The sequence below is a fragment of the Diorhabda carinulata genome, chromosome 6, assembly GCF_026250575.1.
Source record: "Diorhabda carinulata isolate Delta chromosome 6, icDioCari1.1, whole genome shotgun sequence".
Lineage (NCBI taxonomy): Eukaryota > Metazoa > Arthropoda > Insecta > Coleoptera > Chrysomelidae > Diorhabda > Diorhabda carinulata.
In genome coordinates, this window is record NC_079465.1 from 10,278,760 (window position 1) to 10,294,065 (window position 15,306).

General features: G+C 31.2%; 1 protein-coding gene across 2 annotated transcripts in view; it reads right to left on the minus strand.

Moving 5' to 3' along the window:
- Nucleotides 1–14,989, minus strand: part of LOC130895150 (glucose dehydrogenase [FAD, quinone]) — a 97,790-nt gene extending 82,801 nt beyond the window's left edge. Inside the window, exon 1 of one of the 2 annotated variants that reach the window (XM_057802319.1) lies at nt 14,909–14,989. In XM_057802319.1, coding sequence (XP_057658302.1) covers nt 14,909–14,917 — 9 coding nt within the window. In that variant the 5' untranslated portion in view covers nt 14,918–14,989. Of the gene's footprint in view, nt 1–13,937; nt 14,094–14,908 lie in introns of those variants that run through there. The other variant, XM_057802320.1, reaches the window with a different exon arrangement.
- Nucleotides 14,990–15,306: the final 317 nt, after the last annotated feature.

The window sequence follows — 15,306 nt, forward strand, 5'->3', positions numbered from 1 at the left end:
ACTTCTTAGACATTTTTGATACATATTTCGAGATGATTTGTCTAAAATTTAGGTCAAGTCTTCTTTATAGAAATTTTATTTAGAAATAGATAAAATCTGAACATTTCAACCATTTTTGACATCTCTATGCAACTATGAATAATTTAATTGATGACTAATAATAATAATTTTTTTTTGTTAAAACAGATTTCTATTTTGATTTTATTTTAATATTTATGATGTATTGTTTGTTATAATTGTGCAGGTTGGCAGTGTTAGATCGTATTTTGATAAAGACCGAAGTAGATGGAAACGTTAAGATTTTATCCATTTTTAAACGAAACAAATCAACACGAAATATTGAAATTTCATTATATGCAAGATATTACTCATATTTTTGGTTTGGCCGACCATTAAAACACTATTATTTTCAAGATTTCACATTCATATCGTTGTTAGTATGGTATATAACGTTCAGGAAATAATAGAAATTGTGGGACATTAGTGTAATATTTTTCTTATTTATTTACACTATTAATATCGGTACCTATTTGATTTTTTTAAGCACTTTACACTACACTTAACTTACCCACTCAATTTATTTAAATGTTCCGGCTACTTTTCTATTTCGTTCCGTTCACTTTGACTATTTATTATAAACCTAACTGAACTTTGCCAAACATGCTCATTTATATATCCAAAACGAAGTTTTCAAAAATTTCAGAAAATAAAGAAACAAAACAAATAAGTAACAAGACCTTTCTCGAAATTAGTTCAAAACAAACAATGTAAATAAACATCAAACCAATTCCGCGGTTTAAGAAAAAAAGTATATCAAACGTGCCATGTCTCCGCCGGATTTTAGCCGGACAGGTCTGGGTTCATGACGAGCATGTAACATTATTTTAGAAATAAAAATATCGATATTTAAATTAACTACATTGATAAAGTCATAAAAATGTGTTCAGTGTAACACATATGACCTCAGCGAACAATTAGAAATGAGAAGTACTCAAATGATTAGTTTAGAGTTAGTAATTAGGATTAGCAGTTGTATAATACCCAGTCGATGAGTAAAGTAACACAAGCGTTGGATATACTGCGCAGTAGTTTTCCACAAATTTTGTCCATACATTGAGACAAAAAGTAAATGTGTACAGGATAATGCTAATCCGTTGGACTATAAAGACAGTGTTATACAACAACCGTTTGAGCTACAATTGGTTAGATTTTGAGTTAATTAATATAAAATATTGAACAAATTTTAAGAATTCGGATTTCCACAAGGCGATTTCCACAAGTTTTCGTCCTGTTCCTGCCTTATACGAGAATGGTCCCAGTACCTGGCCCAACAAAAAAAACTTAAATTTTGGGAAAAAATGTATTTAATTTTCAACGTAATATCCTTTCATCTACATACACTGTTCCAGCGATGTTCAATAAGATCGATAACTTTTTTATAATAAGAATTGTCTAGCTCCTCAAAACAGCCATTAACTGATTTATTGTTGGAAAATCTTTTACTACCGAGCCATATTTTCAAGTCTGGGAAAAGAAAATAATAAGGTAGCAATTCAAACTTTGATTTCATTCATTAATTTTGGCTATTGCAATAGCGATTGTGTGAGCTGGTGCATTGTCTTGATGAAACAAAACTTTCTTCTAAGCCAAATGCGGCCAATACTATTTTAAATTTTATTTCTGGCCCTAATTATTGCTCGGGCACAAACTAGTTCTCGACTATATCCCTTTTAGTAAATATAAGTAATATATAATGTAAACCAAATTCAATTCGATATAGTTTTTTGTAAAACGTTTGTAAAAATTATATTTCGTATCACGAGGATCATAAATTTCAATTTACACTATAATTCCTTAATCGATAAGAACAACGGTATACTCACTACATAGTGCGTAGTGTGGTTATTTTTAATATATCCTCCCTCCATTTCGACAAACTTTTCGAAATATCTGAAAAAAGCTTTGATGCCACTATAAAAATATGATGTATCTCAACAGTCAAAACGTTCGTGCACCGCCAGTTTAATTTCATCGTAGCTGTTATATCTTTTATTCCTTAACTTGGTCTCTAACTTTGGGAACTAAAAATTGTCAGATGGGGCCAAATTAGGGCTATATGGTGAGTGTTCAATCTATATATCCACATTTGCGTCCCATATCCTTGGAAATTCAAGCAGTGTGGAATGGAGCGTTGTCCTGTAGCAAGCGCACACCTCGGTTGATTTTGCTGCCCCTTTTTTCGATAATTTTTTGATGTAACTGCTTCGGTAAGTCAAAGTAATATACCGCGTCTACGCTTGTTCTTAATTCCTTGAAATGATTTATAAGACTACACTCGCAGTCTTAAAATATTGTAACCATTACTTTATTAAAGCTTCTCAAGATCTCCATTTTGGCACGAACTAACGATGGAATTATTTTTGGATGTCGCATCATAGTTTCATTATTCATTACAACTGTTTGAGTTACACTTTCTTTGTCCTTGCGGCAAAGTTCTAGAAATCGCTTACAACATTCTACTGTACTCTGCTTTTGCACTGCACAAAGAATTCGAAGCACACACCTCGCATTAATTTTTGTCTTGTGTTAATACTCATCTAGGATCCTTGTGTTGGAAATTCTGCCGTATAAACCTCCATTCTGTTTTTGATTTTTGTTGGTGTTAATTCTTCTTCAATCAAAAATTTTATAACAGCACGAAACACAATTTGAAATATTTCTCAAAACAACTAAGTGGTCGTCGTCCGAGCTCTATTATAATAAATGGATCGAAGCTGCAAGCTGAAACTCTAATTACTATTTGAGGCCAAGAACTTCGTTGATCGCACTACGTATTTCAGTAAAATATTCCGTTACACTCATTTGTTACATGCGGATAATACAATTTTCTAACAATTTTTTTTGTACAAAATTATCTAATGTATTATGCGGCAAAGGAAATTACTGTTATCATTTAGTTGGTTTTATTAAAACAAGTGAATTTGTTTTCAGTAGATGCTTTCACGACCTGAAACAATAAATAGATTCCATAATATTCCGTTGTGATATAAAAAAAGACACATTTACCAGCATTTTGCTCCACTGATGAAAGATTTAGAACATCCACGTGACTAACGAACTTTTACACAATAATCTGTTCCAAAAGTCACGATCCTGTCTTTGAAACTTTCCCTTGTTTGCGTACTGAGTTGACTATTATTTTCGAAACTCGATTATGTGTATTGATGGAATTTAACAAATATTTCTTTGAAATTGTAAAGGTGAATACACTAATGTGGCAATTTATTTTCAAAGAATTTGTCAATTGCACAAATAGGATTTTCATTGATGAGAACAATAAAAATATATATTCAGTTATTTCATATTATTCATTAAGGACTATGTCGAATAATACAAACTATTTTATTATTTTCGAAAACAAAATAAATAAAAATAATACTAATTATATATAAACAAACTTCAGACAACTATTTGCAATTAATGCTGAAGAAGAGAAAATAGACGTAACAAGCGTGGCAGATTAATATACAGGGGAATTCTTTTTACCTAGTTAACTAGTTAAAGAAAGAAAGGATAAAGAATCAGGTTAGTAAAAAAAAAAGAATTATCAGAAATTCTAGTGTCAGATTAAGGTAAGGTGAGTTAATTACATCCTAAGTATATTCCAGTAATCTGACAATTTGGAAGTGACATAAAGAAAGAGGAAGGCTGTAAAGCTGTGAAAAACGTCATCTCTACATTCTCGAGCGTGGTTGAATTTTTATTTTTTATTTTATTTTAAAGGAAATAATTCAAGAATGATGAAAAATATATTATCTGACGAATTTTACTAGTCGCAGTAACAAAAATAACGATTAATCTATTACTCTCTAACTCTGTCCTCACTCCGATTTCTGTAGCCATGGCATCATAACAGATGATCACACAGTTCGTTTGTGGAATAATATTATTTACAATGTATTATTTACTAGCTTTTTGGCTTATTTTGTTATTTAAATATAACTTATGTGCATTAAAGTTGAAAAATATTAACTATGAGTGATGTCAGAATAAAGTGTGTATTTTCTGGTGAAACTACTTTATAAAAAAAAAACAATTATATTTAATTTAGAAACGCTACAAAAATGTATAAATGTTTTAGAATATCATCGGAGCGAACCAGTTTTCCGAAAAATCCGAACAAAATATATTAAAAACAAAATTATCAGATTAGATCCATTCCTTCATCAGATCGTAAGACAGCACGTCTAGAACATAAAGATACGACATATATATTTTAATCTGACGTGCTGGAGTATTTCAAAATTGCGAATTTTTTTGCATAATCTATTGATGGCCGCGAGTTTGCGTCAGATCCAAATGGTCAGATTATTATATGAAAGCTGTTTTTAGGGTCATTCAACATCCCCTTATAAAATACGTAGGATGCTATTAATATCTGACACGGTCGAGTATGTACATTTTTTTTAAATTTTTGAGAATCTGTAGTAACTCCCCCCACCGATGAAAATATAACATTTTTTCATTTAATCATCCAAGCTTCGCAACTCTTTAACGCTCGAGTTTGATTATAATCGTAATACGTACTTAAAGGCGAAGGTAATAAGCGGTATTTGTTTGCTTAAATACCGTAAAACCTGAGAAAGCTGACATTACTATTACAGTTGTTTCCTAATGTTTTGTCTGTATCTATTTCAACCAAATGTTAGTCATTAAATATATATTAAAAAGTGATGTAGACATTAAAAATTGAGATTGATATAAAATGTTCTATTGTGATGAAATTTCTATTATTAATTCATAAATCCTGACCTGTCAGATTAACCTAACTAACTTATCTTTGTTTTCACTGCCAAATTTGAAAGTAGAGTTAAAAAAGAAACATATTATTTAAATTAAAAATTGTTAATAAAGGAATAATTAACTTTTGAATGGTTGCGACATGCCAACAATATTCTTAATAATATTAGTAGTAAGTTCGATAGGAGCGCCGAAATCTATATTTTAGAGGGATACTAGTGCACTTGTTTAAACTCTTGTTGACAAGATTGAAATATTAAGGATGTAACTGATACTTTTCGAAAATACTATATTTCTATGGAGGGAGAAGCTCGTTATGATTTTTGAAGCGTATAGGGAACTTTAATGTAGGATATGGCCCTGATATAAGAAAAAAATTTTTTTACAGTGCTGGGGAGTGAGTGATGGGTTTCTTCTTATGTGAAACTTAGTGTGCATGTGGCCGCTATTTATAGCGACTGTATTATTCCCTGTTCCATTTGGCTTGTGAACGAGTTCACAGGGTTGCAGGATAACTCTCAAAAACTTGTAAAACAAACTAGTGATGAGATGGGGTTTAAAGAATTGGATTCACTAGTTTCTAGAGGAACATTTCTTTTGGGTTTTGTATAAATGGGCTATCTAGAAGTAGTCCTAGGGGTAAGAAGAGTGTTGCTAGCAATTGTATCACTTGATTTCAAATTGCGAATGATGTATTGGGTTTATAGGTCATTTAGACATTAGCAGTATTTGAGAATGTATTGCTTAAGAAGCAGAAGAAGGGTGCAGTGAGCTGTGCTCTACATTCGATTATGGGGCGGATGTAGATTTTATACGTATGGATTAAGGGGTATGGGTTTTTCCAAATACTACTTGTTGCGACCGATTTGCCTCTGTATCCCATATTAAATTTATTCTCTCGTTTGAGCAAGGTGATGTACTATGCTATCTTACTGCCGAACATGGGATAACGAGGTGATTTTTTCAAATAATTAACAAAAAAGACAGTAAACTTTCTATTAATTGTTATTATTTTTAGTCTAGATATGTAACAACCAATTTTCAGCACGTGATTTCCAAAAATATTAACGAAAATCGTGTCATTGTGAACGTATAGTCTAAATTTAAACTTTATATTACAACAGGGGCTCTACTCTGAAGTGAAAGAGCCCCTTCGTTATTTATAAATAGAAGATGAAGTTTGAGATTATGTCGAGTGTAAATCAGTACTGACCAGTACTGCAAACGTATTAAGGAATTCCTATCGCCCCCGGCAGGAGCTGCTTCACTCCGGAAAGAGATGTGATGTTTATGTTTACCTCCCCGGTAAAGGGAGCCTTCATATCAATAATTTATAACACATGTTATAATGGGTGTATCTTAGTACTAACTACATAGTACATAGTATAGATCATTAAATCTATACTTGGTTGGAGTTGAAATAAAAAATAATATTGACCTAACTTAACCTAACCTAACCCAACTTAACTTCCTCAACAGTACGGCGAACAAACGAACATTCCGCGTCAAAGTGTTTTCAACTGTTTGTCAAAATTTCGGGCTATACAGTGATTTCAAAAAACGTCAATTAGTTAAATAAAAATGAAAATATCAAACTGAATTGAGGCATGGAATCGTAACCATAATAGTATTTTTGAGAAAACGCTATATATGACACAATAGAAAATGGAATTTCAATAAAGTTACGTTACGCTTCACATAAAATTGAAAAACACACATGATTTCTCAATGATTTCTCAAAAGCTATTTATCTCCGCAATATAAAATTTCGTACATTATTTTCGTACCTCATGGACTATTTGACATAAAAATATAAATATCCAATTCACAGTCTATAATCTAAACTTAAACTGCTACATTATTAAAATATGTTTCCCCACGCCACGCTACTGAACTTTGAAATTGATTGAATTTCTCAAGGTCTCAAACTTGACATTTTCACATCTAATCTATTATATATCGATTAAGAAATTGAAGATGAAGTAACAATTGATCGTAAAAGTGACCTATTAAATATTCAATCATGCTTTCAATGCGAACAAAAAACATTTCCAAATCATGTCTTTATGATCAATCAGCTAGACTTTTTGGTAAAAAATTAAGCCGTGCATGTTTATGGTATTAGTATTTGTTGATGGTCTACATTCAAAATTTCATCATATTTGTGGTCTATGAATAAGTGATGAAATTTTGCAATTATAATTGATTGAATTATAGATAAAATAGTTAACGTATACGTAATAAAAGAATTCATGGTAGAATAAAAAGTATGAAGTTTATTTTTCGCAAATTACACTACCCGCTTAGAATGATTTGAATGTAATGGAACTATTAACTGTCCAAATTCAATCCCACTGATTTATTTCTGGGCCATTTTTCAAATTTTATCGTTTAAATATCTAACTTGTATATAGAGATTTTAATTCTCGATTTTTGTTGTATTTACTACAACATTTTTATTGTTTCAAAGGGAACTTTACAGTCGTAGTCACTGCGGACTTCATCAAGTAAAATTTTGTTGAGAATATTTCGATTTAACAATGTAAAAATATTCGCATAGCTGGGTGCTAGTTCAATTAATCTATTCGTAAAAGCTTCATTGTGCTAAGCATTGAAATAAGAAGAAAAGGAGTAGATATTTTTGAATAATTTCATTTTTAGATCAAAGTATGTAATTTAATCTACATGTCAAGATATTAAGGCACTTTAGTTTGCCTTGACATCCACTCCAACACATCGTCATCATTGTGTGGCACACCTCGACCAAAAGTTTCACCAACTATACATCGCCATCATATTGGAACAAAAAGGATTATCGAGAGTCACCACGAGGCAGAAATTACACCAGGATTCTTATCTTGTCCCAGACACGCGCTGACAATGTTTGTTTGAACTTTCATGGGTGGTGTTCTTTTTTTCTATAATCTGCATTTTATCTTATTACTTATTATTATTACATTTTCCACTTTAGTGATTTTGATAATGTTTCCGAGATTTCTACCGAACTGTATATTAAATATAATTCAAATGCAATTTTTGCTCGATTGTTTAAGTTTTCTCTTTTGTGGTATGGCTTCTAGATTTGTTTGTTCACTGTTAAATTCCAATTTGTTTGCCCATGTTCACGACGAGCGGTTTATAGCATTCACAGAATCAAATAACATATACAGGGTTTTTCCAAAGTAATCTGAAATATTGCTGACAATTGTTCGATGCTTAAATTCAAGAGAGAAAATTTTCATAAAAAGTCTTGCTGCTAATGAACGTGAACTTTCAACTATAATTGCATGTAGTTGAACTTCTCAGTGACGCTGATGGTTTTCATAAACAGATGTGTTTGTTCTAGATGATTACCTCTCAAAATGTTTTTATCACACTAATTTCGACGCAGTTCATAACTCGATAGGTTAAAAAGAATGGCTGCATTTGCAATGCTAAAATGATACTGTCTTAAAAAATGCATAATAAAAGAGTGACCAGATTCTTATTGACTTTTATTGAGACTTGCTCAACAATAGAATTCATCAAATTGATTCTAAAGGTAAATTCATATTATCTATTACGTTCAACTTCTTCAAAATTCGCTACCTAATGATTATCAGCTCCATATGTAGTATTATCAAAAAAATTTCAAATAAAATTGCCAAAATACCCAATATTATTGTCGATATTCTGTTCACAGGAAAAACTTCTCAAGATTTGACATTGTAGATTTCAAAATATACATAATAGTTTTTCTCCTCAAAACAGGCGTTAGCTTATGGGATAACGTCCTCATCTGATTAAAATCTCTTTCCCGTGAGTAAAAATTTGAGAAACAGGAAAAAGTCGTTGGTTGCTAGAAGTAAATCAATTCAATCAATTCAATTCACTTTTCCAGTCGATGTAACCGTCTTTGCTTTTTTCGGAGCAAGTTCGCAATCTGTTCGCACTGTTTGACTGCTTTCTCTTCACATAAATGTAGTGGTGTATCCAGGTATAAAGTTATGAATCTATCCTTCTGATTCAAAGTGAGCAAACGCACAGATAGCTCACTCAGGCATTCTTTTCAGATGCTGATAGCCTTTCCTATCTCTTCAACCTCAGCCGATACACTCAGTACCATTTGGCGAAGTTTTTCACCGTTTCAAACTGTACATCACTTCTTTTTCATTTACGTTCAAAACCAAAGATTTATGACATTTCGATAATAATTTTTTTCCATTTCCAGGAAAATCTTCACAACGACGATTGTCAACCAGAAAATTAGCGTCCAAAATGGTTAACATTCTAATGGGAATAATTCAAGACATGTGCACATATATTTCCCAACAATATTGTGTATAAGTGCCAATATCTTCATGATGAGGTTGGAAACTTTTCAGACAACCGTCGTATAATATGAGGCCATATTCCTCACATGTAACATTACTTTAACCAACTTTTTTCTTCAATTTATTTCCGGAGTTCAGTATTATTGGAATTATTCTATATAATAACATTTTAAATATTATTCCATATCAAATTAACAATAAAAGACCGTTTATAATGCATGCAATGATTCGTTGCATTTCATTCATTTTTGCAATAACCTGAAAACATTTGACACCGATTTTTAGCAGAATTATTAATGTATTACCAAATACATTTGAACTAGAATATCTTATGCAATTATTATAGGAATATCCATTTTTAGAGCAGTGATATTTCTTCACAGGAAGCATGTTGCGAGCTCGGGTTTTTTGCATTCAATTGCTGTATAGCTGAAGATGTGTCTAAACTACCACTGAATTTAGAAATTCTTTGAAAATAACATATAACATCAAGTTAGTATCTCCAAGAAAAGCCACACCAAACGCACACACAACAATCTATGAATTAAGTGCTTACAAAATTGAAACTTTTGAAACTTACATAAAATTCAAATAACTGATTCAACTGACATGTATTGTTTATTTAAAACCCTGTTTCTTCTTGTTGGTGTTAAAAACTATATTGTTACTTGAATATTTAAGGTTTTGAGAATATAGAGCTCATTGTTATCATTATAAACGACTATCTATTATGGGTTTTTTATAGCTTCAGTGTCATTCCGCCATAAGAAATTTATTCACAGCCCAGTAAAAACTCACTGGTATAAAAACTTAATGTGTAAATATAGTAGGGGCCGCTGATCTGAACTGCCATTTTGGTGAAATGATGTTGGAAATTATTTACTATTCTACAGTGAAACTCTAATCAATACACGGAGGAAAATCTGAGGATTTGAATGAGTGGAAAACTTTTGCTTCAAAACAATCGCTGTGGGAAGAAATTTCCAGTTATTGAAAGTCTTCATGGACTTAATTGAATTGAAGATAATGCAACCCAGTTTCAGTATAGGTATTATACTGATAAAAGATATGAACTTTCTAATGTCTTGGCCAATTTTTATGCTTATGAAATATAGTAAAATATCAAAACTAGATCTTTATCAACTTGACAAACAATACTTGCAGTTTATTTTTGAAACGAAAGTATTACATAAAGAAAAGAGAGTTTTTGGCCTAAATTTGAAAATTTTACCATTTAAAAATATAACACATTCACGTATGTGTTGAGAGATTTCCATTATTAATTTAGTCTTTTTGAACTATTAGACAGAGAGAGAATTTGCAAAAAAGTTTCACATCTGCATCAAACGGAAACTTACCAACAGCCGTCGTATATAAAGTTTTTGTGGTAATTTCGAATTAAAAAAGGAGGGAGTACACCCGTTTTGATTCAAATATTATATTTCAATCTGTGAATTTTTTTTTATTGAAATAATCGTCTTTTTTCTTCAATTCAATTGAATATGGTATATTGTTAACTGCACTCTGCTCACTGCATTGCAAAAATAATTAGAGCAGTAAACTATTTCAATGATTGTAATTGTTACACTATAACCTAACCGATTTAGTTCATTGATGACTATTCGATTTTCGAAATGTCAGCCACAAAAATAGAATTTAAACAGGAAAATCAACAAACTATTTTGGACAAATTGAAGGTTTGTGGTATTTCAAGGTAATTTTGTATATCTCTAGTGAATACGTCACATTATTTTCAAACACTTCATAGCTATCTATGTATCATATCACAATGGAATGTATTAGAAATATCAAATACATTTTACATTCCAGAACATATCGTAATTTCACAATCACAATAAAAATTACAAAATAGTCAGTGACATAAGAAGTGTTTCATTTAGAAGAATAAAATTTATTGGCCTCGAACTTTTCATAATGTGATAGTCTTGCATGAAAAATTTAATGATATTTGCTTGTAAACTTATTGAAATGTATTTGGGGGCTCCGAGACTCATTTCAGCATCGTCAAAACGACATGGTTAATATCTGCTTATGGCAATTAACTCCAAGCAGCCTAAATTTAAAAAGACACAGACTTAATCACAATAATTAGCGATTTTCTATGATATCGTATACTTAGACAAACTTATAAAATAAGTCATAACTTCTCGGCACGGTGTACATTTAGAATTTTTACCACTACATTATCACCTGTATTGTTCAACTAATTTTCTGATGTCTCAAATATATTGTCTATTTTTATGGAAAGAGTGTACTGTTTCTTCGTCATTTTGTGTTATATTTTCTTAGTTGTATGTCTCTCCATCAGGTTTTCCTGTCATCTAAGTTGTTTAAATTGTTTAAAATTGTAGTATCGCTTGTTTTCATAAATTAGATAACACGTAATACTTGAAAAAATTTGCTCGTCTTGTTGAATTTTATCACCTAGTCTTACTCCTGTGGTTATAAAAGCCTCTGAAATTGAGTTTTCACTAATAACATGGTTCACATTCCTTTAATATAAGCTCATAATGCATTTCCTTCCAGCATCTATTTTTCTTTTTTCTAATCTTTCCCATGTTCTTTCTCTCGGTCTCTATCGAAAGCTTCCTCCATATCACTAAATCCAAATAATTCATCAGTATCTCGGCGAACAGCTCTATCTATAATTGGTTTGATGGTAAATATGTGATTTTGTACACTTCTACTTTTGTGGAATCCGCTTTGTGCATCATTTAGAGTATTTTCTACGTTTGATCTTAATTTGTTATCTAGGATTTTTTCGTCAAATTTCCTCTATAGTAGTTGCATTGCTTATTATCCCCTCACTTATAAATGGGTAATCACAATGCTATTTCCAAATGTTGTGGTATCTTTGCCGTATTCTATTACAAGCTATGCTACATATTTTTGTTAACAAGTGTATATAACTCTCTCCCATAGCTTTCAGCATTTCAGGTGTTATTCTACTATTTTCAACCTTACGTATATTTCATCTTGTTCCTTACACTTTTATAAAGTTTTAATTGTTTCTTAAGCTTTTTGAATTTTTTGTTTCATATTTAACAAATTCGAGCGGAAGGCTTTAATTTTCTCAGTCTCTTTGGCGCCCTCTATAAAATTATGTTGAAGAAAAAAAGGTTAACAATTTTTTTTTTCACTTTATTATCAGAAACTAATGAACAAAAGTCGTATATGGAATTATAATGGAGAAAACGAGAAAAAAAATATTTAATTGTGCATCATTTTTTACCCTCATAACCGGTACTAGTCCCACAAGCCGGCAACACCGTAATTAATTTTGTTCTAGTTCTGTTAATTACTATAAGCTTATCACTTGAAAATTTCTTTTTATCTGTTTATTATTTACTTGTAATTGCAATAATGATCACTTTTCCCACGATTTTGATGTTTGTATATGCAAAATCTCAGAGCACATCTCAATTTTCAGGTAAATTGTATATGAGAAATAAAAACCACGTTGCCATTTTTCCCTTATAAAGATATTTATGTAGTTATGAACCAAATTATTATTTTCAGAAACTATGTTTTAAACAAACTGCACTCTGGAGAGAGAGAGAGAGAGGGAGAGAGAGAGAGAGAGAGAGTGAGAGATAGAGAGAGAGAGAGAACTAACAATCAAAACAACTCCTATAAAGTTTACTTGAACTAAACTATATTATAGAAGATTTCTAAAATACTTGAAATAACAATATACAGTCAAAATAATAAAAACTAACTTTCCATGATATTCAACACAAAAAAATTATGATAAATATGTATGAAATAAATTACACTATCTGTCGTTCGTGGTTTTTCTTTATTATTTTAGTCATCGTAAAGGATTACAATGGTGTGCTTACTTGCAAATTTTCACTAGTGTAATGTCATACCTTTGTACCTGAAAAACAAAAGCGTCGCTCAGATTTCTGGGTATAGACTGGACTCAAACGTACTTGATACATCCCCAATTTTTTACGTGTAAGTCATCCTGGTTTTCTTGAACAGCTTCATACTCTTACAAAGAATTGAACACAAGTAGAAATGTTTGTTTTTAGATATAGAATGACATACTGCAAATCCAAAAAAAAACGTTCACCAGGATTAATTTCATATTTTCAGTGCCATATACGCAGGAATTAGTTGTTGGCTAGTGCAGTTGCGTCTAAAGATTCCCAACGTTTTATCAGTTTCCAAACTGCGGAGACAGAATTTCGGAAAATTCATTGTTTATGAAGTTTCCCTAATTTTCCCTTTGTTTAAAATTTTCCTTAGAAAACTGATATCCCTCATATGAAAAAACCCTTTGTTAGGATCAGAATTTGTTTTGCTAATTCCATATCATTTGATTTGTTGAATTTTATTTTAAGAGTTTGATGTTTTATAATTCGCCTCGTATAATTATGAAAAAGTAGATATATTTTTTCGATGATAGTATCTATGTTTTTATTTCATTTTTTTCACAAAACAACGTATAAAATTGGAGAAATGCAATATTAAGTAAAGTACACATTTTGTATAAATTTAATTACCCCAATTTTCAAATTGAACAGCTTTCTAAGATTGATATTCACTGGATTCTTAATTGTATCAATAGTTACCAAATCAAATATTTCATGAAATATTCTATAAATGAAATGAAACAAAGATAGAGAAAAAAAAACATTTTTTTCACGTATTTTGCGCGTACTCAATACCCTTATTTGAAAAAATTTCTGTCTATAATCCGTAGAAAAATGTGTTAAAAATTTTTTGTCGGTGATAAAATAAGAACAACAAACGCAAGTTTGTTTTTTGAGAAAAATAATATTTACAGCTACTCACCTTTCTGAGAAAGTAGACGCAAAAAATGAAAACAATAACACTAAGTATAATCACTAAATTAGCGAGCACGTGCCACCAATAATACTGCCGGTATTGTACCGCGTGTCAGAACGCGCAGTATTCGAATTGAATGAAAGGAATATGAACGAAGAATTTGTTACGTTCTCGTACCAATTCTGGTGGTACCTTTATCTGGTGGGATTATTTTTCTCACGCTTACGGAACACTATTAAATGACAGTAATTTACGAATTGGATATACACTTATAATTAATGAAACATATTTAATTATTTATCGGTAATATTTAATATTTTATAATTATGACTTATAGTTGGATTAGGCAAGGCGCAAATTGGAACACGTATTGCACGTGTAAGGTGACGCAGCTCAGCACTTAATTTTGTACGTGTCCGGACGTGTCCTACTGTAGCTCATATACAGTTTGCTTTGCCACACGTGTGGGTAAATAGCAAGTCTTTCCTTAATTTTTTTACGAAAAAATGACAGAAGAAAAGTTAAGGTGGTAAGGAATAACAGAGAGCTTCACGACACAACAAATGGTAATTATATGGAAATAAAACTGAAGAATCTGATTCTGATTCAGAATTCAATAACAGCAATTGTTTCCTTCGATTGTCATAAATGTCAGACATTTTTTGATGCCGGCTAGTCGCGAACTACCAAACAAATCCAAATCTCACCGTTTCCTATTTGAAAACGCGTGTCTCAATATGCGGATCACCAAGCAGCACGTATGGCATGTAAGAGTCGTGTCTCTAGTGTCACGCTACCTCACACGTACTATAAGTGTCCCAAATTGCGCCTTGTGTTTGATACAATATATTATTAGTCAAAAGATGTGCTATCACCAAGTGAAATAATATATTTATTCACAACCATAATGTAGGCAATGCTGCCATTAATAACGACATTGAAGGTTAGAAAGCGTTATAATATACATCTCTACTTACCGCCCTCATTTCCCGTTCGCACTTCCCGCCCTCTAAAATATTGTGTTCGTTAAAATTTTTCTCAACTATTCCAAATGAATATTTTTTATATTTAAAAATATAACACATTGATAAATATTATAATACCTATTTAATGGCAAACAATAAAAAAGAACAATGAAATATAATACAACAAACTACTTATTGAAATGAAGCCCACATTTTGTCGTTCTAGGAAGGCCAACAGTTTCCTATGTATCGAAATATGAGTTTTTTCTTCAATTTGTAGCATCCTTCGAATCATACTGTACATTGCCCACAAAGTGGACGGCTTCTTTTATCTGATTTGTTTTACAAAGTATGTTAAGAGTCTTTCGGAACTAGTATTCTTCACCATTTTTTCTTCGCTTCACTTGATT